Below are 24,148 nucleotides of genomic sequence, written 5' to 3' on the forward strand. Positions count from 1 at the left end.
GGCAAGCCACGTTGAATTGCCTGATGCTGATTGAACTTAAATAATTCAAATAACTTTGATTATTCAGGAGAAGCTGGTGAATGGTTGTGTAAGACTTTCAAGGCCTGTTCATTGAACTGCTTAGCCCCAAATCTATGCCCAACCAATCATAGAATCTCTACAGTGTGGAAACAGGCCATCTGGGCCAACAAGTCCACACCGACCGTCCAAAGTGTATCCCACCCAGACCTATTCCTTGCCCTAATGCTGTACATTTCCCATGACTAATGAACCTAACCTACACATCCCTGAACACTATGGTCAATTCACTTGACCCTGTACATCTTTAGACTGTGGGAGGAAATTGGAGTACTTGGAGGAAACCCACAGGGCGACACGGGGAGAATGTGTAAACTCCACACAGACCGTCTCCCAAGACTGGAATCGAACCTGGATTTCTGGCGCTGTGAGGCAGCAGTGCTCATCGCTGAGCCACTGTCTTGCCCTTGAGAGGAATAGATTTTTTTCTCTCTCTCAAATTGTTTGACATCAGAGCCTGAGATAAGAATCCTAACATTCCTAGCTTAAGTGCCAGGAGTCACTGAGGTCATCATTTTGCAGGTCAACAGATCCCTATATATCTGCCACTACACTTCATTTGAGTTATGCATCTTAAGGCAACCAAACCCAAGCAGAAAATCTACATTAATCTGTCCACTGACGACAAGCATTTACTTTTGAAGTAGACTTTTGAAGTCAGTATGAGTTAATGTCTTTTTTTTGCTATTTCTGATAAATTTCCTTTGCAGATGGGTACCCAAAAAATGAAATTGTGTATCGCTGGAAGAAAGATCCAGTTGAAATTGCTCATCAAAAGCATTGGCGACTTTATCAATTTGCATTTGATGGATTCAGAAACACAACTGATGTAATGCATACCCAGTCTGGTAAGACAACACAGTACTGCTTCAGGAAAAATGTTGAAAATTGCACAGCAAATTTCTATTTTTTTTATGTTAGGCATGTTTACATTCTGATCAAACAAAAGAGTATGATAAAAAGCAAATCCCTTGGTACCACTCTTTGTAAGTATGTAGTCAAGTGTTGCATTATATGATGGAGTCCAAAAAACAGACCAGTTTGTTATCTCGTTGATACAGAATTATTGCAGCTCGGCTGACACTGGGATTTCCATAAGTCAGCAGACTGAGCTGAGACACGGAAAGCTAATCTAGAGTCTGAAATCCTGTTTGTTCTCTGCAGAACCTGCTAAACATGGGTGTCAAGAAAGAACGTAGCATCAGGTTCAGCTTGAGGACTTGACTTCAGCAGTGAGAAAATAGCAATGCTCATACTGTTAAAATTCACTCTCAAGAAAACCACTGCTTAGCAAACTACTCAAGGTAGCTTGCACCTGTGAAACAATATTTAGTAAGTGTCAGTACCATCAAATTATTTTAAGACATAAAACTCATGAACATAAGGAGAGTTGAAGAGAAGAATCAAGCAGTGTGTAAAATCAGCATTACACCTGATAATGACAACATTGAAGTGTGTGAGTTCTGTTAAGCAGCTGAGCTGCACCGACATTAGAAATGGCCAGTGCTGAGGCTGTCATGTGGAAGAGTGGGTATGTCCATGCCAGGCTGCCCTCTCAGACAATTTGGTTTTTTTGAATATGCCAATGCCTGGCACTCAGATTGGGATGGGGCACATTTCAATTGCTGTGCCTCAGCTGCAGCGTCAGTCATTCCCATTGAAGGGTGTGATCATATTGGAGACTTGTGGCCCGAGTAACGTACTGGACAATTATCAGGGTTAATGGTGGTGCCTCTGGCTGCTTTGCTTGGGCAAAATGCAGGACAGTGGTTCAGGAGGACAGCATTCATCCTCCCACTACTGCTCTCCAGCTGGTGCCTTCCCTGTGGCCTGTCAGCCAGCAACTTCAGCTTAGGCTGTGACAGACAAGTTAACGCAATTCATGGTTACGCCTTTTAGAGCCATATTCCAGGCCGTGAGGCAAAGGGAGCTGTGGAAATTGGACCTGAAGTATTGGATGTACCTATGGAGATGAAAGCTGCTTTAACCTGTTAGATGATCAGTGCTGCAAGAGCCTGAGATGGCCGAGATTCCAAGCAAATGGCCACTCAGATTTGTGCCTGTTGTGGTAAAAGAAACCTCCATTTATTCTAATCTCATTTTCTAGCAATTGTCCCATTGCCTTGTTTGCTATGATGTTTCAAGTGTTCATCTAAACAATTCTTAAATATCTTTATTGTTCCTGTCTATACCACTCTTTCAGGCAGTGTGTTCCAGATATCTGCAACCCTCTGGATAAAAGCTAAATCTCCAAATCCCCTTTAAGCCCCTTGCTCCTGACCTTAAAACTATGTCCCCTGGTTATTCACTCCTCTACTAAGGGGAAAAGTTTCTCCCTATTTACATTGTTTATGGTCCTCAGTTCTTTGAACACTCCAATCATGTCTCACTCAGCCTGCTCTGTTCTGGAAAACAACTCCTATCTTTCCAGCTCAGGCAGTATCCCAGTGAATCTCCTGTATACCCTCTATAAAGCCTTCCCAACGTGAGGTGACCAGAAATGCAGACAGTAATCCGGCTGTGGCCGAATTAACATCATAGACAATTCCATCATATCCTCATTGTGCTTGTATTCAGTGCCTTGACTAATAAAGGCAAGTATCCCATGTGCCTTCTCAACCACCTTATTGATCTGCCCCCCTGTCTTCAAGGATCTATGGACATGCACACCAAAGTCCCTCTGATCCTCTGTACTTCTGCGTGTATTACCAGTCAAAGTGTACTCCTGCGTCTTGTTAGTCCTCCCAAAATGCAACACCTCACACTTTTCAGGATTAAATTCTGGAATTTGTCACTGTTCAGTCCACCTGACCAGTCTGCCAATATTGTCCTGTAGTCTAAGGCTTTCTTTCTTACAATTGACCACAGCACCAACTTTAGCTTGGGACCCAGCACAAAACTCATGTGGTATGCCACTGCATACAGGCTTCCCATGACAAAAAAAAACTTTTTGACCATTATGTTCTGCTTCCTGCTACTATGCCATTTTTTTAAAAACAGTCTGCCATGCAAGAAGCTTGTCAAAAACCTTATCTATCTTGATCATCAGGTAGATAGACCTGAGAATTAATATTAGCAATTTAACTATTCTTTCTGCAATTCCATGTCAGTGATGACCCACCCAGTCAGCATCCTTTTTATGTTATACTTGTGGGACTTGAGCATTGCTGGCTGGTCAGCAGTTATGGCTTGTTCCTAGTTGACCTTGAGAAGGTGATGGTGAGCTGCCTTCTTGAACCACTGCAGTCTACATGCCATAAGTATACACACATAGCCTTAGGGAGGGAATTCCAGGCTTTTGACTCTGTGACAGTGAAGGAATAGTGATATATCTCCAAATCAAGGCGGTGAGTTGCTCTAAGGAGACTCGGAGGTGGTGGTGCAAGTATCTGCTGCACTGTATTTCTTGATGGAAATGAACGTGCATGCTATATAATGTTATGTCCTTTTTTCCAAGCCTGTATTTTGAGTCCCAGGCATGATCAGTGCCAGATAAAAAGCATTGACTTCTTGAGTCCTTTTAGCAATGCAAAAGGCGAGAAATATACTTGTATGCATCAATTTACAAAATAGTTGAAGAAACGACAGTGGTACAATGAAATGGATTAGTTCTTTCAAAGAGCCCAGAGATTGGAAAGGCCTTATTTTGTGCTTAAGGATTCAATGATTCCATTGAATTCTGTTGGCACTGTTTCAGTGTATGTCCAACGTACATGCTGGTAAAAAATGATTGCTTGTCAACAAAGCAACAGACTTGTCGTTCATTTCACCACAATTCCTGTTTTCTCCAGTCAAATCAATTATAGAGTCATCAAGTCATAGAGATGTATAGCATGGAAACAGACACTTTGGTCAACTTGTCTATGTCGATCAATTATGCTAAATTAATCCATTCCCATTCGCCAGCATTTGGCCCATATTCCTCTAAACCCTTCCTTTCATGTGTCCATCCAAATGCCTTTTTAATGTTGCCATTGTACCAGTCTCTACCACTTCCTCTAGCAGCTTATTCCATACACTCACCACTCCTTACGTGAAAAACTTGCCTCTTAGGTCCCTTTTAAATCTTCCCCTCTCACCTTCAACCTATGTTTTCTAGTTCTGGACTCCCCACTTGTCTATTTACCCTATCCATGCCACTCATGATTTTATAAACCACCATAAGGTCACCCCTCAGCCTCTGATGTTCCAAGGAAAACAGCCCCAGCCTATTCAGCTCTCCCCATAACTCAAACCCTCCAACTCTGAAAACATCCTTGTAAATCTTTTCTGAACCCTTTCAAGTTTCACAACATCCTTCCGCTAGGAGGCAGACCAAAATTGCATGCAATATTCCAAAGTGGCCTAACCAATGTCCTGTACAGCCGCAACATGACCTCCCAACTCCTATTCTCAATACACTGACAAATAAAGGAAAGTGTACCAAACACCTTCTTCACTATCCTACCTACCTGCAACTTCACTTTCAAGGGACTATGAACCTGCACTCCAAGATCTCTTTGTTCAGCAACATTCCCCAGAGCCTTACCATTAAGTGTATAAGTCCTGCCCTGATTTGCCTTTCCAAAATACAGCCCCTTACATTTATCTAAATTAAATTCCATCTGCTACTCCTTAGCACATTGGCCCATCCGATCAAGATCCCTTTATACTCTAAGGTGACCTTCTTGACTGTCCACTACATCTCCAATTTTGGTGTCATCTGCATCAGTTGCTGTCCTTCACTGAACATCAGCTATCTGAGGCTAAATGAGAATCTCCACTCATCTGATGGTGCCAAATCCAACTGGTCTGCTCCCACAGTTGGGGCATAATATTCTTGGTTACACTTGTAAGATCGAAGGCCTTACCCAATGAAACAGGTCTTTGCCTAATGTCTGGCTGTCGAGGGCTGCACAGGAATTTATCAAATGGACCGCGAATGTTTGTCCATCTAATTGCTCTGAGACACCTGTATCTCAGTTTTATTTGCAAGTCATCACAAATAAATAAATATGTTAGAACATCCATGCACTAGTTAATCACTACAGATTTAAAAGAAATCGCTCACCAGCCTGTTCACTAGGAGGCACCTCTTGTATACCATAATATTCTTGAATAATTCTAAGTGCACCTACAATGTAATCAAGGAAGATATGTAATCAATTCTATTGAAAAAATGATCAGGAAAGAACAATTTTCATTTACTGACTCATCCTTTAAAAAAATACTGTTATTCAAATGAAGTAAAATGTAATTTATTTTTTCTCTTCATAGGAGATTATGTCATAATGACAATATTCTTTGATCTAAGTAGAAGAATGGGGTACTTCACAATTCAGACCTACATACCTTGCTCACTTACAGTTGTCCTGTCATGGGTCTCGTTCTGGATCAATAAAGATGCCGTACCAGCGAGAACATCATTAGGTATGATTTGACTCCTGACATTATCTGCTTTTTAGTGTCAATATGTTGAGCTATTTCTAAAGCATTAACATGTATAAACTGCTTTTTTAAAACTTAATATTCATAAGAAATTAATATAGTTTAAGAGACAATAGGGAAGAAATGAAGTTCTTTAATGCCTTTTTTATAAGGCAGGATGAGCAACCAACAAACACTCAACTGCTTCATGCTGTCATTTGAATGGGTGTCTAGAGGGCCTTCTCTTTCTCTACATATAGAGATCATCTCTCCTCCTTCCCATGTCCACTCCAAAACCTCGAGTGCCAAATCCAAAATACTTGGAGATCACTCTTTCCCAGATTAGATTCTCTTCAATCATAAATCCCATCACCCACAACCTGTCCCCAACCCCATTTTAGATAGTGAAGGCTAGCTTTAATTGGTGGTAGCCGCTTGTGATATCGAGCCTGTTAATGTGAGTAGCCAATGAACAGCACAGTTTGTGTTAGCTGCACATAGTAATCACGGACACCACATGATGACTGCGCTGCCCGCATTGCAGTCAATGGGTCCAGGCCGTTGCTCATTGAAATTCCTGTGCCCCTTTTCAGGGTTTTTCAATTTAGTTTTCAAAGAATTTAAATTCCATCCAAGTAAATCTGAAGGAAGTGTAATTACAGCAGTGCATAGGTGAAAGTCATTTTCTTCAAAACAAGGCAATAAGATTGAGAAAGCTATTGTTGCTCATTTGTACTGACATTTGGCGTTACTGGGAGCATGACTGTGACTGTCTTGTCATCGATTCAGAATTTGTTGATGAAACAGTTTAAGGAGGCAGACCTTAAACATTGCATAAATTGTTGGATAACTTGAACTTGAACAAAAACAATATTTTCAAATTTAAATATTTAAGGCTATAGTTTTACAAGAATGCTAAAAACATGCATGTATGCTGTCTGGGACACATTTCTTTTACCAAGATTGTTTGGAAGTATTTGGCTGCCATCTTGAAAATTTCCATTAGCTTGGGCCAACGTTACAAATAGAACACAGAAACCTAGAAAATAGGAGCAGAATGAGGCCATTTGGCCCTTTCAACCTACTCTGATGTTTAATATGATCATAGCTGTTTATCCAAGTCAGTATCCTGTTCACGCTTTCTCCCCATACTGTTTGATACCTTTAGCCCTAAGAACTATATTTAACTCCTTTTAATTGAATGTTTTGGCTTCAGAAGCAGGTACAACTCAAATAAGATACATATTTACTAATCTACCTGTTAAAAGATATATTACACACCTCTGAAACAAGTGGAAATTGAACCTGTGCCTTTTGGTTCAGAGATAGCCCCAAGTAGGATATTGGGGTTTAGATTAGTGTGGTGCTGGAAAAGCACAGCAGGTCAGGCAGCATCCGAGGAGCAGTAAAATCGACGTTTCAGGCAAAAACCCTTCATCAGGAATACAGGCAGGGTGCCTGAAGGGTGGAAAGGTAAATGAGAGGAGGGTGAGGGTGGGAGAGTACAATAGGTGAGTGGGGGAGGGGATGAAGGTGATAGGTCAGGGAGGAGGGTGGAGTGGATAGGTGGAAAGGAAGATAGGCAGGTAAGACAAGTCACGGGGACAGTGCTGAGCTGGAAGTTTGGAGCTGGGGTGAGGTGGTGGAAGGAGAAATGAGGAAACTGGTGAAGTCCACATTGATGCCCTGGGGTTGAAGTGTTCCGAGGCAGAAGATGAGGCATTCTTCCTCCAGGCGTTGGGTGGTGAGGGAGAGGCGGTGAAAGAGGCCCAGGACCTGCATGTCCTCGACAGAGTGGGAGGGGGAGTTGAAATATTGGGCCACAGGGCAGTGTGGTTGATTGGTGCGGGTGTCCCAGAGATGTTCCCTAAAGCGCTCTACTAGGATGCTCCCAGTCTCCCCAATGTAGAGGAGACCGCATCGGGAGGAACAGATACAATAAATGATATTGGTGGATGTGCAGGTAAAACTTCGATGGATGTGGAAGGCTCCTTTGGGGCCTTGGATGGAGGTGAAGGAGGAGGTGTGGGCGCAGGTTTTGCAATTCCTGCGGTGGAGGGGAAGGTGCTAGGACGAGAAGGTGGGTTGTTGGGGGGCGTTGACCTGACCAGGTAATCATGAAGGGAACGGTCTTTGCGGAAGGCGGAAAGGGGTGGGGAGGGAAATATATCTCTAGTGGTGGCGTCTGTTTGGAGGTTGCGGAAATGTTGGCAGATGATTTGGTTTATGTGAAGGTTGGTAGGGTGGAAGGTGAGCACCGGGGCGTTTTTTCCTTGTTACGGTTGGAGGGGTGGGGTCTGAGGGCAGAGGTGCAGGATGTGGACGAGATGCGTTGGAGGGCATCTTTAACCACGTGGGAAGGGAAATTGCGGTCTCTAAAGAAGGAGGCCATCTGGTATGTTCTGTGGTGGAACGGCCTCTGCCATATCTGCTCCCAGACTACTTCTGGGGTGGCATTATGCTCCAATTCTTTTTACTTTCCACATGCTGCTCCTGACTTGTGCCCAATCGAACAATCTGTTTTGCTGAAAGCTACACAAACAATAAAGGCTTTGGTGAATAAAAGGAGAAGCAATTTCAATTAAATTTTCTTGGAAGTAGTGTTTTAGTCAGTGTTTCAGCAAGCACTATGTCTTTCATATAGCAAAACTAATATATTAATTGAATGCTTGAAAATTCAAACTGCTTAATTAATAACACTTAAGTTTAATTCTCTATCACCCTCCCAACATTTCTCTCTCTCTCCCTTATTCACTCTCTCCACTGTTTCTGTGTTGCTGGGTTACTTGACTGACATCCAGTCTCAGGTGAACCACAGTATCTTTCTGTAAGACAATTTTTTGGTCTTTTTTTTCATTCCCTCTCCAGGTTGAATTGGATTATTTATCGTTTTGATCTCCTGTTTGACTCTAAGCTGATTCCATATCTTCTGTTTCACAAAGTCTGCTTTATTCACCTCTGTAAGCTCACCTTTTTATTTCAGCCTATCTGTTGCTGAAACCTTCATAGATACCTTTGCTATCTTTATATTCAACTAATTCAAAGCTTTGCTGATACACAGCCATTCTTCCTACACCAGAAACCACCCTACTGTATTTCCTGTACTGCCACTACACACCAAGTCAGTTTGTGCACCATTCCTCATTCATTTACATTTTATTATGTGCTCCAATAATTTATCTTAAATTCTTATCCATGGATTTAATTCTCTGAATAGTGATGTGTTCTCTGTGTAACACACCTGCCAAACAGTTATTTTCTCTGATGGGCAACTTGTGCCTTTTTCCTTTCATCAACTCACTATTAGCTAGGTCTTGGTCTTGACCTGTTTAGATCTGTAGTGCTGTTCTAATCTTAAATCCTTCTAAGAATTGTATTCATAAAACCATCTTAAAAGACCGTCCTCCTTAACTCACCTCTTTAACAATAATTTTGCTTTCACCTCTTATAATCTCATCTTTGATTCCATGTTCATTTTTCAGTTTTGCCCCTGTGAAACACCTTAGGACACTTTTCCATGTTAAAGGTGTTACATAAGTTGTCTTTGTTGCGATACAGGATTATTTTGAAATAATATTTATTTCTGTCAGGACAAGACTTCTGCCTGACTTAAAGCTGTGCCCTGACTGTGCTATGTTTGGGTCAGTCCTTTTCACTCTGACTGGGTCTAAGGGCCTAGTTAATTTATAGTGTGAGAGGATCAACCCTGGTAAGTCTATACAAGAATGAACTCTCATCTTTAAGGTGTAGTTAAAACCATGAAAGGGATTAGATACAAATTACATTAGTTTGTTAGACATTGTTCCTAAGTCAACGTGGATAAAGCATAACAACATCAGAAAAGGTGGTACTTCATACATTCTCTAACGTGAACACCTTCAGAATCATTACCTTATATAAAACTCCATTCAATCTTTTCTCCCGTAATTAACATTAACCAATACTCAATCTTCCCCCAAGTCTTAGACTTGGCAAATTCACACATACTGAAGGTTTCACAATTATTGAAGAATGTGTTCTCTTCGAACTTGGAAGTACTGATAGGTCATAGTCATGGAGTCATACAGCACAGAAACAGACCCTTCAGTCTAACCAGTTCATGCTGAACCAGTCCAGTCCAATCCCAAACTAAACTCGTCCCATCTGCCTGCTCTAGACATTTTCCTCTCCTCAGTCATGGTGCTGGAAGATTGCTGCTTGCTCAGCATTATCCCTTTCACTAGCACTGATAATTCCACACTGGAAGACAAAGATTTGAAATGTTGGTCTGGGACAACCAGTCCCTGTACATCTCCATCCCCCATCACGAAGGACTCAAAGCCCTCCGCTTCTTCCTTTCCCGCCGCACCGATCAGTACCCTTCCACTGACACCCTCCTTCGACTGACTGAACTGGTCCTCACCCTGAACAACTTCTCTTTCCAATCCTCCCACTTCCTCCAAACTAAAGGAGTTGCCATGGGTACCCGCATGGGCCCCAGCTATGCCTGTCTCTTCGTAGGATATGTGGAACAGTCCATCTTCCGCAACTACACTGCCATCACCCCCCACCTTTTCCTCCGCTACATCGATGACTGTATCGGCGCTGCCTCGTTCTCCCACGAGGAGGTTGAACAGTTCATCAACTTTACCAACACCTTCCATCCCGACCTCAAATTCACCTGGACTGTCTCAGACTCCTCCCTCCCCTTCCTAGACCTTTCCATTTCTATCTCGGGCGACCGAATCAACACAGACATCTACTATAAACCGACTGACTCCCACAGCTACCTGGACTACCCCTCTTCCCACCCTGCCCCCTGTAAAAACGCCATCCCATATTCCCAATTCCTTCGTCTCCGCCGCATCTGCTCCCAGGAGGACCAGTTCCAATACCATACAGCCCAGATGGCCTCCTTCTTCAAAGACCGCAGATTCCCCCCAGACATGATCGACGATGCGCTCCACCACATCTCCTCCATTTCCCGCTCCTCCGCCCTTGAGCCCCGCCCCTCCAACCGCTACCAGGGCAGAACCCCACTGGTTCTCACCTACCACCCCACCAACCTCCGTATACAGCGTATCATCCGCCGTCATTTCCGCCACCTCCAAATGGACCCCACCACCAGGGATATATTTCCCTCCCCTCCCCTATCAGCATTCCGCAAAGATCACTCCCTTCGTGACTCCTTCGTCAGGTCCACACCCCCCACCAACCCAACCTCCACTCCCGGCACCTTCCCCTGCAACCACAGGAAATGCAAAACTTGCGCCCACACCTCCTCCCTTACCTCTCTCCAAGGCCCCAAGGGATCCTTCCATATCCGCCACAAGTTCACCTGCACTTCCACTCACATCATCTATTGCATCCGCTGCACCCGATGTGGCCTCCTCTATGTTGGGGAGACGGGCCGCCTACTTGCGGAACGCTTCAGGGAACACCTCTGGGACGCCCGGACCAACCAACCCAACCACCCCATGGTTCAACACTTTAACTCTCCCTCCCACTTCACCAAGGACATGCAAGTCCTTGGACTCCTCCATCGCCAGAACATAACAACACGACGGTTGGAGGAAGAGCGTCTCATCTTCTGCCTGGGAACCCTCCAACCACAAGGGATGAACTCCGATTTCTCCAGTTTCCTCATTTCCCCTCCCCCCACTTCAGTCGATTCCCTCGAACTCAGCACCGCCCTCCTAACCTGCAATTTTCTTCCTGACCTCTCCGCACCCAACCCACTCCGGCCTATCAGCCTCACCTTGACCTCCTTCCACCTATCACATCTCCATCGCCCCTCCCCCAAGTCCCTCCTCCCTATCTTTTATCTTAGCCTGCTGGACACACTTTCCTCATTCCTGATGAAGGGCTTGTGCCCGAAACGTCGAATTTCCTGTTCCTTGGATGCTGCCTGACCTGCTGCGCTTTAACCAGCAACACATTTTCAGCTCTGATCTCCAGCATCTGCAGACCCCTCTTTTTACTCTGGGATTTAAGCTGCCTATCATCTCTCATCAAACCAAAATGTGTAATTCCAACTTGTTCTGCAGACAGTTTTGCTGTCTGGATAACTTCAGTGAAATATTCCTCACCTAGCACAGGTGAGTTATACTGTTCATTCTCATTGTCAATATTTGTTCCTTCCCTCAAACTACACGTACTTCTGTCATTTAAAGATACTGCAGTGTTCACAGGGATGTAAGACATTCCACTTAGCATTGTACATTTCCTTCCTGTTGATAAAATGAAACATTTCTCTTAAGCCAATTCAAGTATGTCAGTAGATCCTTTTGTCTTTTTCGGTTCAGCCATGTGTCTAGGAAGACCAATGAAATTTTCTACCAGCTTCCTCTTGACCAGTTGGATAACAGTCATTTGTTACCAGACCACCTGTTTTCTAACTGGCTTTACTTTGAAGTGACTGGGTATCACTTGGTTTTTTGATCTCTTAAAACTAGTTAAATATTTTCTTCTACCTTTTGGCTATTTGGAGTCAAGGCATGCACTTAGACTTAAAAGTGAGAAGTATGGATTATAAATCACAAATAGACCCTCAGCTTTCCTTTGCTTTTTCTGTTGTAGAGTTGCTTGTATTATACCTTCAATCTTGACTGTTAGGCTACCTGGACCACGTTGTTTCACCTCTGTAGGCTGCAACATTTGCTTCTTCGGCAAATGGTATTTGTTTTGATAAGACTATGACATTTGACCCTATATCATGCTTAAAAATAATTAAATGTTTATTGACATATACAGGTGCTGTCAAACTTGAGTCAGTCAGATCACCAACTTCTCCTCAGAATGCATTGAGTACTTTTTCTCATGCTTCTGGTTTGAATGCATTAATATTACAGGAGTCACCATTTGACTTCTTTCTGCTCTGTAACAGCAGCATACTTCTGCACATCCTCTGGAAGTGGTCTATTGTTTTACAAATACCATCAGTCATTTGTTGTATCTGGAGACGGCTTGTCCTGTAAGGCTTTCTTGTTCCTTCAAGCTGACTCTTAGCTCACCCTAATTATTTCTTTTTGACTTTGTGTCAGTTCCATCATGTTTCCAAGGGAATTTCTCTCCACAAGGCAGACCAGTTTTCCCAACGCAAGCCCAGCTCATTAATCATCTACGCCACCTCTTCGACCCTCCTTCTCATCTGATTTTAGCCCCATTCTACCACTTTGTGAATCCAGGTGGCTCAGCTCACTACTGCCAGGATATCCCAGAATGGACTGGCATCTCTGATGTTGGCACCATCTTTTAAAGGCCATTGTGCACTCAGGCAAGCATTGTGTTAAGCTGGAGTTGCCCTGCATGGTTCCTGGTATTTGAGCCTTTATCCCATGGGTACATGTGATTGGTACGCATGGTGCATGCCCTGAGAAGTTGTGTCTGGTGTCCAATATTGATGAATGGAGAGATGATTAATGAAATTATCAATGGATTACTTGATCCTGCATTTTTCTGTTAACTTTTATTATTTCAAGAACAACGTTTGTTCTCAGAATGAGTTAATTGTCAAAAGCTTGTAGAAATCCTTCAAATATATATGAGCCTTCATATGTTTGACTATTTATAATGTCATCATCTGTAGGTCCTATGTAATACAATTGTGTATTTACTTGTACGATAAGTACTTTACTATCTGATTGAAGCAAATTGGTATCTCGAGAATTGTTTTCCCCAGGATATCCAAACATATGTTCCATTTGATCCATCTGTGCTGTCAAATTTTGTAAGTCACATTATTTCTTCTGCCAACTTTTCTAGTTTGTTATTTAATCTTACTGCAGAGTGTAAAACCTTGAAACCCTGCCCTATTGCTGCTGTAATATCTTTTACATGAAAATATTTACTTCTGGAAGGAGCACCACTGTTTTATTTTCCTTACCTGAAAGCTTTTACACAGTGCAGCATAGTGACGTTCTATTCTTTTCCTTCCTTTGAAGCTTTTAATTCTGTAACATAGTAATACATATAAAACTATATTTCTTCATGGGATTTTTGCCAATTATTTGCAGTCATTAGCTGCCTTCTGCATACAAAATAGAGGCGTCCTGCCATTTACAGGCAAAACTGACATTTTCCCCACTCTCCCAGGGCCTAATGCACAATACACATCCTTTTCCACAACTCCCCCAAATAAAGCTTAGTGCCTGTGGCCTGTTAAAAAATACTTTCATTTTGAAATGAAAATTAAAGTATGAATCCCCCCCCCCCCCAGGTTCAAAGGTCTTCTAATCATTTGCTTCTATTAAACTCTGTTTCAATCTTTAAACAGCTCTTTGTGTTGTCTTCATTTTGCTTTATGATGTTCCCAGTGCTGAGGCCATAGTATAAAGTACTTCAGTGTGCTTTATGATGCCCATTCGATGTGACAGCAATGCTCATTAAAAGCTGTCTACTCCTATTTTTACTTCTAGTCTTCTCAGCCTGATATTTTTGGTCCATCTATTTTTTCTTACCAAATGACTCTAAAGCAAGGACCCTAATTTTATGGACAGAGATCTAATATGTTGAATTGCTAACAAAACACCTAACCAGGCAATGCTCCTAGAGACCCTGGCTTTCCGATGAAATCTGTGACTGTCAGATGTGACTTGTTTTTAAGCGCTTTCTACCCTCACTAATTCTTCTATGCTTCTTACCAGGTCTAAAGTAATGACTACCATAGAGTGTTGTTTCTCCCAAATTTGACATTTCACAAGTTTCTGTTGACTGTTAGACAAGAGCACGCAGCTGTTGACTGTCTATCTAAGTAGCTCTTAAAGCAGTAAATTCTTTAAAGCTGTAAACTCATTTGGTCTTCTGGAAATTTCTTCTCCATTGTCCATTCAATGTTTGCATTGTTTTGCCTACAGTGACACCCATCACTCCTAACCATGTCATACTTTAGGGTATAAAGACACTGCCACCAATCCTCATTCCTATAACTGGTTCAAAGGGCTAATTAGCTTACAGTGGTAATGTATTAACCATTACTGTGTCCTAAAAAAAAGCTCTTAGTTTATTAGTTACTAAGAATATAAGGGGATCTATGGATATAAGTTTATATTCCATGAGATTCTAAAAAGATAGCTATGCTCATTGAACACGATGTACTGATTCTAAACCTTACCTCCATCCAACCCAGTGTGACCATCAGCCTAATGCAGTTTCCAATATCAACTCTTTCAGAACCAATGCTCTATACAAAACTGACACTGGCATTTGTCTTCTGGGAAGCCACCCAGCCTCCATTAGGAAGTGCCATTGAAATGGGGCTGGAGTATGTTTGGAGCAGCCTCAGTGGTTGAATTCACTGCTGCTGCACTGAAAATTGTATTGCATTTGAGATTTACATAAATGGAAGGGATATGTGCTAACCTTTCACATTCCAATAATGTGTCTATCCATATACATATAGTGTTCTATTTATAAATACGCCCAGTCAGCAAATCATAAGTGGTTGGAAAATAAGGTAGGATCATGCACACCTTTGCTGCATTGCTCCCTCAAACTCAAAGAAACAAAATACAAATGGGCAGGAAGTCCCAGCCCCTCCTTTTATTTAAACCTTGCGGCATCAACCCAATGCCTGACCTACAATCAGGAAGCATTCAACTTTGGTTAAACATTTCTGTGAATATAATTACAAAGTAAGCATTTACACAGCAGGAAACCAAAGAACTGCAGATGCTGAAAATCAGAATGAAGAATCTGGTTCTCAAGAAAGGTCACTGAATCTGAAACATTAACTATGCTTTCTCTCTACAGATGCTGTCAGACCTGCTGAGTGTTTCCAGCAGTTTCTGATTTTGTTTCAGTTGCAGAACACTGTCCCTGACACAGTCTGACCACGGATCTAAAGTTTGACCTTAGCAATGCCTAATACTTCAATTAATTGTCTTGATCAGCTGGGTTTTAACACTTTCTTGGCATTTGTTTTGATGAGATGTATTAGAGAAATGCAGCGGAGAAAACGAATCCTGTGTCTGGTTGTTCCTCCCTGTAGTTATTTCTCCGGCTACTTCCCATTGCAATGCTAATACTAGCAGCCATGGAAAAATGAGGATTTTGGCTTTCCTATTGGTAACTTGTGGAAGGCATGCATGAACAAAAACCTGCAGCAATGATATTTGAGGCAACCAATGCAAAAACATCGATGGACATTGGATGGACTTTGATGCTAACAGGTTTTGCACATTGAAGACAAAATCTCACATGTTGCGTAGTATTTATAAGTATTTTCATGTTTACTAGGGATTACAACAGTTCTAACTATGACGACACTCAGTACAATTTCACGGAAATCGCTGCCAAAGGTGTCCTACATCACTGCCATGGATCTCTTTGTATCTGTTTGTTTCCTTTTTGTCTTCGCTGCTCTCATGGAATATGGGACCCTGCATTATTTTGTCAGCAACAGAAACAACAGCAAAAAAAAGAAGCAGAAATCCAAACCATCTGTAAGTTCTTTTTTAAAAATAAACTTAATTTACTGAAGATCAATAAAAACATATTAGACTATATTTTAAGAAAAGCAAGTTGAATTTTAGAAAATGTTACTTGTACCTTGAAATTACACATAAACACCTGACATGATTACACAACGTCCTTTTGTCTCCCATCTTTGAGCATCTAACCAAGCCATTAAACATTTGCCTTTCTGGATGCATGTTAAAGGTCCCTAGGCATTGTTCAAAGAAACTTTGGAATTTCTGGTCTCTGGTATTGTTTGAGGGATGAATGTTATCCAATGAACTCAATTATCTGGTCATTTAATCTCACTGCTCATTGTCAGACCTTGCAGTGAGTAAATTTGGCTGCTGTCTTTACCACATTGCAACAAATGATTATATTTCATAAGTATTTAATTGCCTGGAGTGCATTGATAAATGTAAATTCTTTCTTTCTCAATGAATTACTGAGTGTGTTGATGTCTGTTGAAGTAGCAGCCAAAGACATTTCAGATGCTAGTCATCATGCAGAAATTTTCAAGGCTTTAATATCCATTTAGGAAACATTGTTAGCAAAATAAAACAACATTGTAATATGATTATAATGTCTGTTTTCATTATTGAAGAGAATTATGTGATTAAAATGGCTGAGTTGGTTGTCGACCATGCAGCATGAATAATAGTGTGCTGCATATTTATAACATGGATTTTGTGACCATTATTGTAGCATCATGTGGACTGGTGAGCCATTTGACAAGTTTTGTTGTATGCTGCTGTTAAATTAAGAAGAAAGTTAGAGAAACAAAGAGAGGGCATGAATAATATTGAAAATTAAAATACATTTTGGTGCATTTGGTGTAGTCTACACGTATTTTAGTAAGAGTTTGATTGGAATTTGCATGGTAGAATGGTTAAAAATGTAAACATCCATCCTAGGGAAAGTGGCAATGTAGAGCTGAAATTGCCTGAGTAGCAGGATACAAAGAGTAATGGCTAATTAATATTTTTGTGACTGGAAAACTGTTTCTAGTGAGATTCTGTTCGACACAGTCCTACAACCCCTGCTTGCTAGTCACAGTCCTACGGGCTTTGCTTTTTATGATTTATATCAAACATGTAGGCTGATATGTTGGATTGATTAATGATTTGAAAGATTGATAAACTGGTGTAAGCTTATTAGTAGGAAAAAGTGAGGACTGCAGATGCTGGAGTACCAGAGTTGAAAAATGTCATGCTGGAAAAACACAGCAGGCCAGACAGCATCTGACGAGCAGGAGAATCGACGTTTCAGGCATAAGCCCTTCTTCAGGAATGAGGCTGGTATGCCAAGCAGGCTGAGATAAAGGGTAGGGGGAGGGAATTTGGGGGAGGGGTGCTGGGAATACGATAGGTGGAAGGAGGTGAGGGTGAGGGTGATAGGCCGGAGACGGGGTGAGGGCGGAGAGGTCGGGAAGAAGATTGCAGGTCAAGAAGGCGGTGCTGAACCCGGGGGTTGGGACTGAGATAAGGTGGGGGGGAGGAAATGCGGAAGCTGGAGAAATCTACATTCATCCCGTGTACATTCATCTTCCGCCCACTGAACACTTTAACTCTCCCTCCCACTCCGCCAAGGACATGTAGGTCCTTCGCCTCCTCCATCGCCAGACCCTGACCACACGACGCCTGGAGGAAGAGCGCCTCATCTTCCACCTCAGCCGCATCTGGTCCCAGGAGGACCAATTCCACTACCGAACAACCCAAATGGCCTCCTTCAAAAAAGACAGCAATTTCCCCCCAGACGTGGTCAACGCTGCTCTCCACCGCATCTCCTTCACTTCCCGCATCTCTGCCCTTGAACCCCGCCCCTCCAATCACCACCAGCACAGAACCCCAGTGGTCCTCACCTTCCACCCCACTAACCTCCAGATACATCGTATCATCCTCCGTCATTTCCGCCACCTCCAATCAGACCCCACTACCAGGGATACATTTCCCTCTCCACTCCTATCAGCATTCAAGAGAGACCACTCCCTCCGTGACTCCCTCGTCAGGTCCACACCCCCCACTAACCCAACCTCCACTCCCGGCACTTCCCCTGCAACCGCAAGAAATGCAAAACTTGCGCCCACACCTCCCCCCTCACCTCCCTCCAAGGCCCCAATGGATACTTCCATATCCGTTGCAAATTCACCTGCACCTCCATGCACATCATTTACTGTATCCGTTGCACCTGATGTGGTCACCTCTACATTGGGGAGACTGGCCGCCTACTTGCAGAACATTTCAGGGAACATCTCTGGAACAACTGCCCCGTGGCTGAACACTTTAACTCCCCCTCCCAGTCTGCCAAGGACATGCAGATCTTTGGCCTCCTCCATCGCCAGACCCTGACCATGCGACGCCTGGAGGAAGAGTGCCACATCTTCCGCCTAGGAACCCTCCAACCACAAGGGATGAATGTAGATTTCTCCAGCTTCCTCATTTCCCCTCCCCCCACCTTATCTCAGTCCCAACCCTCGGATTCAGCACCGCCCTCTTGACATTCAATCTTCTTCCCAACCTCTCCGCCCCACCCCCTCTCCGGCCTAACACTCTCACCCTCACCTCCTTCTACCTATCGTATTCCCAGCACCCCTCCCCCAAATTCCCTCCCCCTACCCTTTATCTCAGCCCACTTGGCACACCAGCCTCATTCCTGAAGAAGGGCTTATGCCTGAAACGTCGATTCTCCTGCTCGAATACTGCTTGGCCTGCTGTGTTTTTCCAGTACAACATTTTTCAACTGTGCTTATTAGTAAACAAGAAAACATAGAAGAAAGAAGGCGATTCCTGTGCATTTTGACTCAAATCTTCCAATATGAGTAGTTAGCACTGACACGCCTTAGGTTGTTGATGCACTTTGGTATCCAGAGTCAGTCCCCATGTACAGTCAGCTCTGATATAACATGGTCATTCCATTTTCATGCAATCCCATGTTGTAAGAAAATCTTGTAATAGCAGCACTATTTAAAATAATGGGTTTGGAATGCCATTCAAACCAACACACCCTTTAAAACTTCATGCTTTAGAGATAGTGTCCCCTATTCATCCACAGTGTTAGAGCAAATTCATGTTAACGAAGCATACATTGTAGTAGAACAACCTGTAAACACCTCTGTAGTACTTCTGCAGGAAATTTAGAATTCTAATTTCCAGTTTTATTCTGCCCAGACTGCTCTAAGATTCCAATGCCTTTGGGATCAGACAGCCAAAATCACAAGATCGTGATTATATAAGACATGTTTTGTTTTTCCTGAAACAATTGACTTCCAATCAGCAAGTGAAGTCAAATGGCTGTCACTTGCTCTGACTTCACTTGCCTGAAGTCCTTATCATTTTTTAGGCTGAGGAGTAGTTGGAGCACCAATTAAATGGAAGAAAGTGATTAATGAAATAGGCATTACAAGCATAGCCAACTTGAATCATGTCATTTGCTTCAGAGCTCAGGGAGTCCCGCTTGTGAATTCCACATGATAATAATCATCATGTTCTGAACAAACCCATTGCCTGCTTCCCTTGGCTTGAAAAATTATCACAGTAGGGAGAATCAAAAGTGAAAATGTTGATAAAGGCACAGCAAGACATCATAAGATATAGAAGCAGGAGTAGTCCATTTAGCCCATTGAGTCTGCTCCACCATGCAAGGGGATCATGGCTGATCTGATTCTCCTAAACTCCACTTTTCCTGTCATTCTCCATTACCTTGATTCTCTTGCTGATTAAAAGTCTATCTATCATAGCCTTGAATGGAAAGGCTACAAAGAGCAGAAAATGGGCACAAAGCAGCTTATGTTTTGATTATGAATTTGATTATGAAGGGATTATGAAAGGAAACTTGCCAGGGACATGACAATCAACAGAAGAAATTTTATAGTTACATAAAAGGAAAGCAGATAGTCTGGAGTAATGTTGGCCGACTAAAGACTGAAAGTGGGGCTATTGTCAATGACCATCGGGAAATGGCAAACGTTGAATAATTACTTTGCCTCAGTATTTACAGTAGAAACAAGATAGATTGCTGATAGCACTGAGGAAATTAATAGTGGGTCAGGAACAGGGACTGAATAAAATTTATTTATGTAAAACATCATTAACGAGGAAATAAATAGAATTGAAGAGTGACATATCCTCAGGACCTGCCGGTTTCATCCGAGGTTATTAAAGGAAGTAGGGGACCACCCTAGTTATAATCGACCACAGTTCCCTGGATACAAGGGTCATCCCTCTGGATTGGAAAATTGCACGTCACTCCACTTATTATGAAGGGTGAAAGAGGAAAACCAGGGAATTATAAACCAGCTAGTCTAATATCTGTGGTGGGGAAATTGTTGGAGTCCATAATCAAAATGGGACAACTGATCACCTCAAATTTTCAGTTAATCAGGCAGAACCATCAGGCATGGATTCATGACAAGTAGGTCACGCCTAACAAACCTCATTGAAGAGGTGACTGAGGTAGTGAACCGGGTCTATGAATGTTCTTTATATGGATTTGCAGAAGGCATTTCATAAAGTCTCACGTTAAAGACTGTTAACTAAGGTAGAAGCCCACAGAACTGAGGGCAAATTACTGACATGGCTGAGAAACTGGTTAAGTAGCAAGTGACAGAAAGTAGCGATAATGGGTAGGTATGCAAATTGGCAGGACGTGACAAGTTGTGTCCCGCAAGGATTTATGTTAGTGCCTCAATTGTTGCATTATGTATTGACGACTTGGATAATGACATAGGAAGTCATATGATGGCACAAGGTTGGCAGCATTACAGACAGCGTAGACGATAGCATAAAATTACAAAGGGATGTTGATAGGCTAGGTGAATAGGCAAAACTATGGCAGATAAAATTCAAAGTAATCAAGAGCGTGGTTATATATTTCAAACTGAAAAAGATTGGATCAGGGCACTTTCTAGTTGGTATGAAGTTAAGTACAGTGGTGGTCCAAAGAGACTTCAGGGTTCAGTGGCATTAGATCTTTAAAATGGCATGAACAGGTGGAGAAAGCAATTAAGAAAGCTAACGAATGCTGACCTTTATATCTAGAAGACTGGAGTACAAGGATGCTCAAGTTGTACAGCAGCTATACAAGCCCTAGTTAGACCCCACTGGGAGTACTGTGAGCAGTTCTGGGCAGGACACCTTAGGGAGGACACAATAGCCTTGGAGGGAATATGACATAGAGTCATAGAGATGTACAGCACGGAAACAAACCCTTCGGTCCATCTCATCCATGCCGACCAGATATTCCAACCTAATCTAGTTCCATTTGCCAGCACTTGGCCCATGCCCCTGTAAACCCTTCCTATTCATATACTCATTCAGATGCCTTTTAAATGTCGCAATTGTACCAGCCTCCACCACTTCCTCTGGCAGCTCGTTCCATACCCGTACCACCCTCTGCGTGAAAAGGTTGCTCCTTAGGCCCCTTTTATATCTTTCCCCTCTCACCCTAAACCTATGGCCTTTAGTTCTGAACTCCCCAGCGAAAAGACTTGGTCTATTTATCCTATCCATGCCCTTCATAATTTTCTAAACCTCTATGAGGTCACCCCTCAGCCTCCGACACTTCAGGGAAAACAGCCCCAGCATCCTGTACAACCACACAAGACCTCCCAACTACAAAAATGATACTTGGACTTCAGGATTAGGTTATGAGGAGATGTTATACAAATTAGGCTGGTTTTCTCTAGAATTTAGAAGGTTAAGTAGTGATCTGATCAAAGTCTTTCAATCAGGTTGTCCTTTATTTTTCTAAACTACTTAACCTCTCCTTATCAGAAAACTGCTCTGTGTTTGGGATCAACCTCCTGAATCTTCTCTGGAGTGCCTCCAAAGTCAGTATATCCTTTCTTAGATAAGGGAAATTACTTGTTACCTTGTCAAAGTATCTCATTGAATTTGTCAGGTCTAATTTCTCTTTCTTAAAGCCACAGTTCTGTTTTTTCTTCTTTCATGCCCCTACTTAGTGTCAAGAGTGTGGTGCTGGAAAAGCACAGCAGGTCAGTTAGCATCTGAGGAGCAGGAGAATCGACATTTCGAGCATAAGCCCTTCAGCATCTGCAGTGCTCACTTTCTCCTCATTTTCTTCCTACTTACAGTGTCAAGTATTGTTTACACTTTCTTAGTTGCCTGTTAACTTGCTCTGCCACAGTCACAGATTTGTAAATATATTCTTCCAGATTCTTCTGTTTCTGCCCTCCTCTGAATATTTCCATTTAGGTTGGCACATATCAAATTGCTTATTTGAAAAAAATTGTAAGCTAGTATTAACTGTTATACTCAGTGACATGACAGATCATAAAGCATCTAGTTGATTTGTGAATCTCCCAAAACAATATTGATTACAAATAAATAATATTGGACAATCATTTTAGATACAAGTTTTAATAAAACATAAAACCCCAGATAAAACAATCTAATTGATTGCATTTTAAATCAAATTTTAAAATGCTGATAATATTTTCTCAATTACTTTTAGAAACATATTTATGTCTGAGAAAATACCACTTTATGGAATTGTTTCAAGCTGTAGAGTACTCCATCTATTGAGTTATCATCCTAAGTCACGGTAGTGTGAGGAGTACTGAGTGCACAACAGATACTTTCCGCCAGAGAATGGGTGAAAACTGAAGTAAAACAGCCAGAAACTTTGATTCACTGACTGGTCACAGAATTGCTTTTCCATCTGTGCAGTGACAGCAGAGAGGGAACAGAAAATACATCATGCAATCATAGGTTAAATCTTTTCCTCAACCTGTGAGCTGATACAGTAGCTACTATGATAATTTAAAGACTTGTTCATAATTTTGATTGTGCTGGTATTTCTATGCAAATAGCTGGAGGGTTAGAAACTACAGGACATAATATTAAAATAATTGTCAAAGGAACCAGAGTTCTGGAATCTGGAATAGACTGTGCAAAACGTTGGTGGAAGCAGATTCAGTTGTCAGTTTTAAAAAAGGAATTGGACAAATAGTATTGGCTGTGAAAAGGCCTCTGGTGGTGAATGATTCAATGATTCACTGAAGAGTTCAAGACTAACACTTGATGAGTTATAAATTGTGAACATCAACAATTCAAAGATTCACATGTTCCCTTTTGTGTTTCTGAGATAGTTGTTAGCCTTTGATATGTTGAATCTTTGCTATATCGATCTTTGCAGAATTCAAATTCTGGCTGAAAATTGTGATTCTATAATGTGACTTTCCACTGTATTTGCAGAAATCACCTGTTATTAAAGTCCGTCCAGGATCAACATTAATTCAGGTGAACAACATTGCACACCTACAAGAACGGGATGATTATGGTTACGAGTGTTTGGATGGCAAAGACTGTAAGAGCTTCTTCTGCTGTTTCGAGGAGTGTCGTACAGGTGCATGGAGGCAGGGTCAAATACATATCCGTATCACCAAAATTGATTCCTACTCTAGAATATTCTTCCCTACAGCATTCGGTCTGTTCAATCTGGTTTATTGGATCGCATACCTTTACCTATAAAAAGTACAATTCAGTGACATAAGAGGAGGATGAATAAATCTGCAGTGGTAGAATTTTAGCCTATACAACATTTGATTGTGTTGAAATCATCTTTGAATCAGTTGACTTACTGCCAAATGTGCAGCTTATCATGAATTCTTGTGCCATATACACGAATCATGCACATTTTCAAATAATGATATTTTTCAAGATGTAAATTTGATAAAATACATACATTTATATTCATTTTAACACTTGCGTTTTTGTCATACAATAGACAGCTGATGGGATATATGACCCACATTGCATCTTGGACAGTACATAACAAGTTATCTAGGATAAATCTGGACAAACCCAATCGTTCATTTCAAGAAGAACAATTTAGTTCTAAAACCTAAATGGAATTAAAGCTAATCTAAATTGGAATGTGAAATGCCACATGCTTAACTATGAGCTCCAAACAGACCCATTTTCTGCTCAATACTTTAATTTACAAGACATGATGGTATTTTGACCAAAACTATAAATACAATAAATCTTTAGCACATTTTCAAACTGAAGTTTTTACAGTAGTCTATAGTAACACTCAGCACTTCACTAAGTGATGTGATTTCTAAGAAGGTATTTATTTAAGCTATGTAAAATTCACCATAAAACCTATCAATAAATGTGTTTCTGACATTTTCATGAGTTGCTGATCTTGTTTGCATTTCATAAAGACTAAGTGCACTTAACATCAATGTGATCTTGGTCAGCAAGTT

At 41.8% G+C, this 24,148-nt stretch overlaps 1 protein-coding gene across 1 annotated transcript in view; it reads left to right on the top strand.

Moving 5' to 3' along the window:
• The window catches only part of LOC132815642 (gamma-aminobutyric acid receptor subunit gamma-1-like), a 94,609-nt gene extending 71,201 nt beyond the window's left edge, over positions 1-23,408 (top strand). The window contains exons 7-10 of the mRNA XM_060824659.1: positions 789-926; positions 5,335-5,487; positions 15,700-15,905; positions 23,133-23,408. Of these exons, the coding sequence (XP_060680642.1) occupies positions 789-926; positions 5,335-5,487; positions 15,700-15,905; positions 23,133-23,408 (773 nt within the window). The remainder of the gene's footprint in view (positions 1-788; positions 927-5,334; positions 5,488-15,699; positions 15,906-23,132) is intronic.
• Positions 23,409-24,148: the final 740 nt, after the last annotated feature.

Source organism: Hemiscyllium ocellatum, chromosome 1 (genome assembly GCF_020745735.1).
Source record: "Hemiscyllium ocellatum isolate sHemOce1 chromosome 1, sHemOce1.pat.X.cur, whole genome shotgun sequence".
NCBI classification, from domain to species: domain Eukaryota; kingdom Metazoa; phylum Chordata; class Chondrichthyes; order Orectolobiformes; family Hemiscylliidae; genus Hemiscyllium; species Hemiscyllium ocellatum.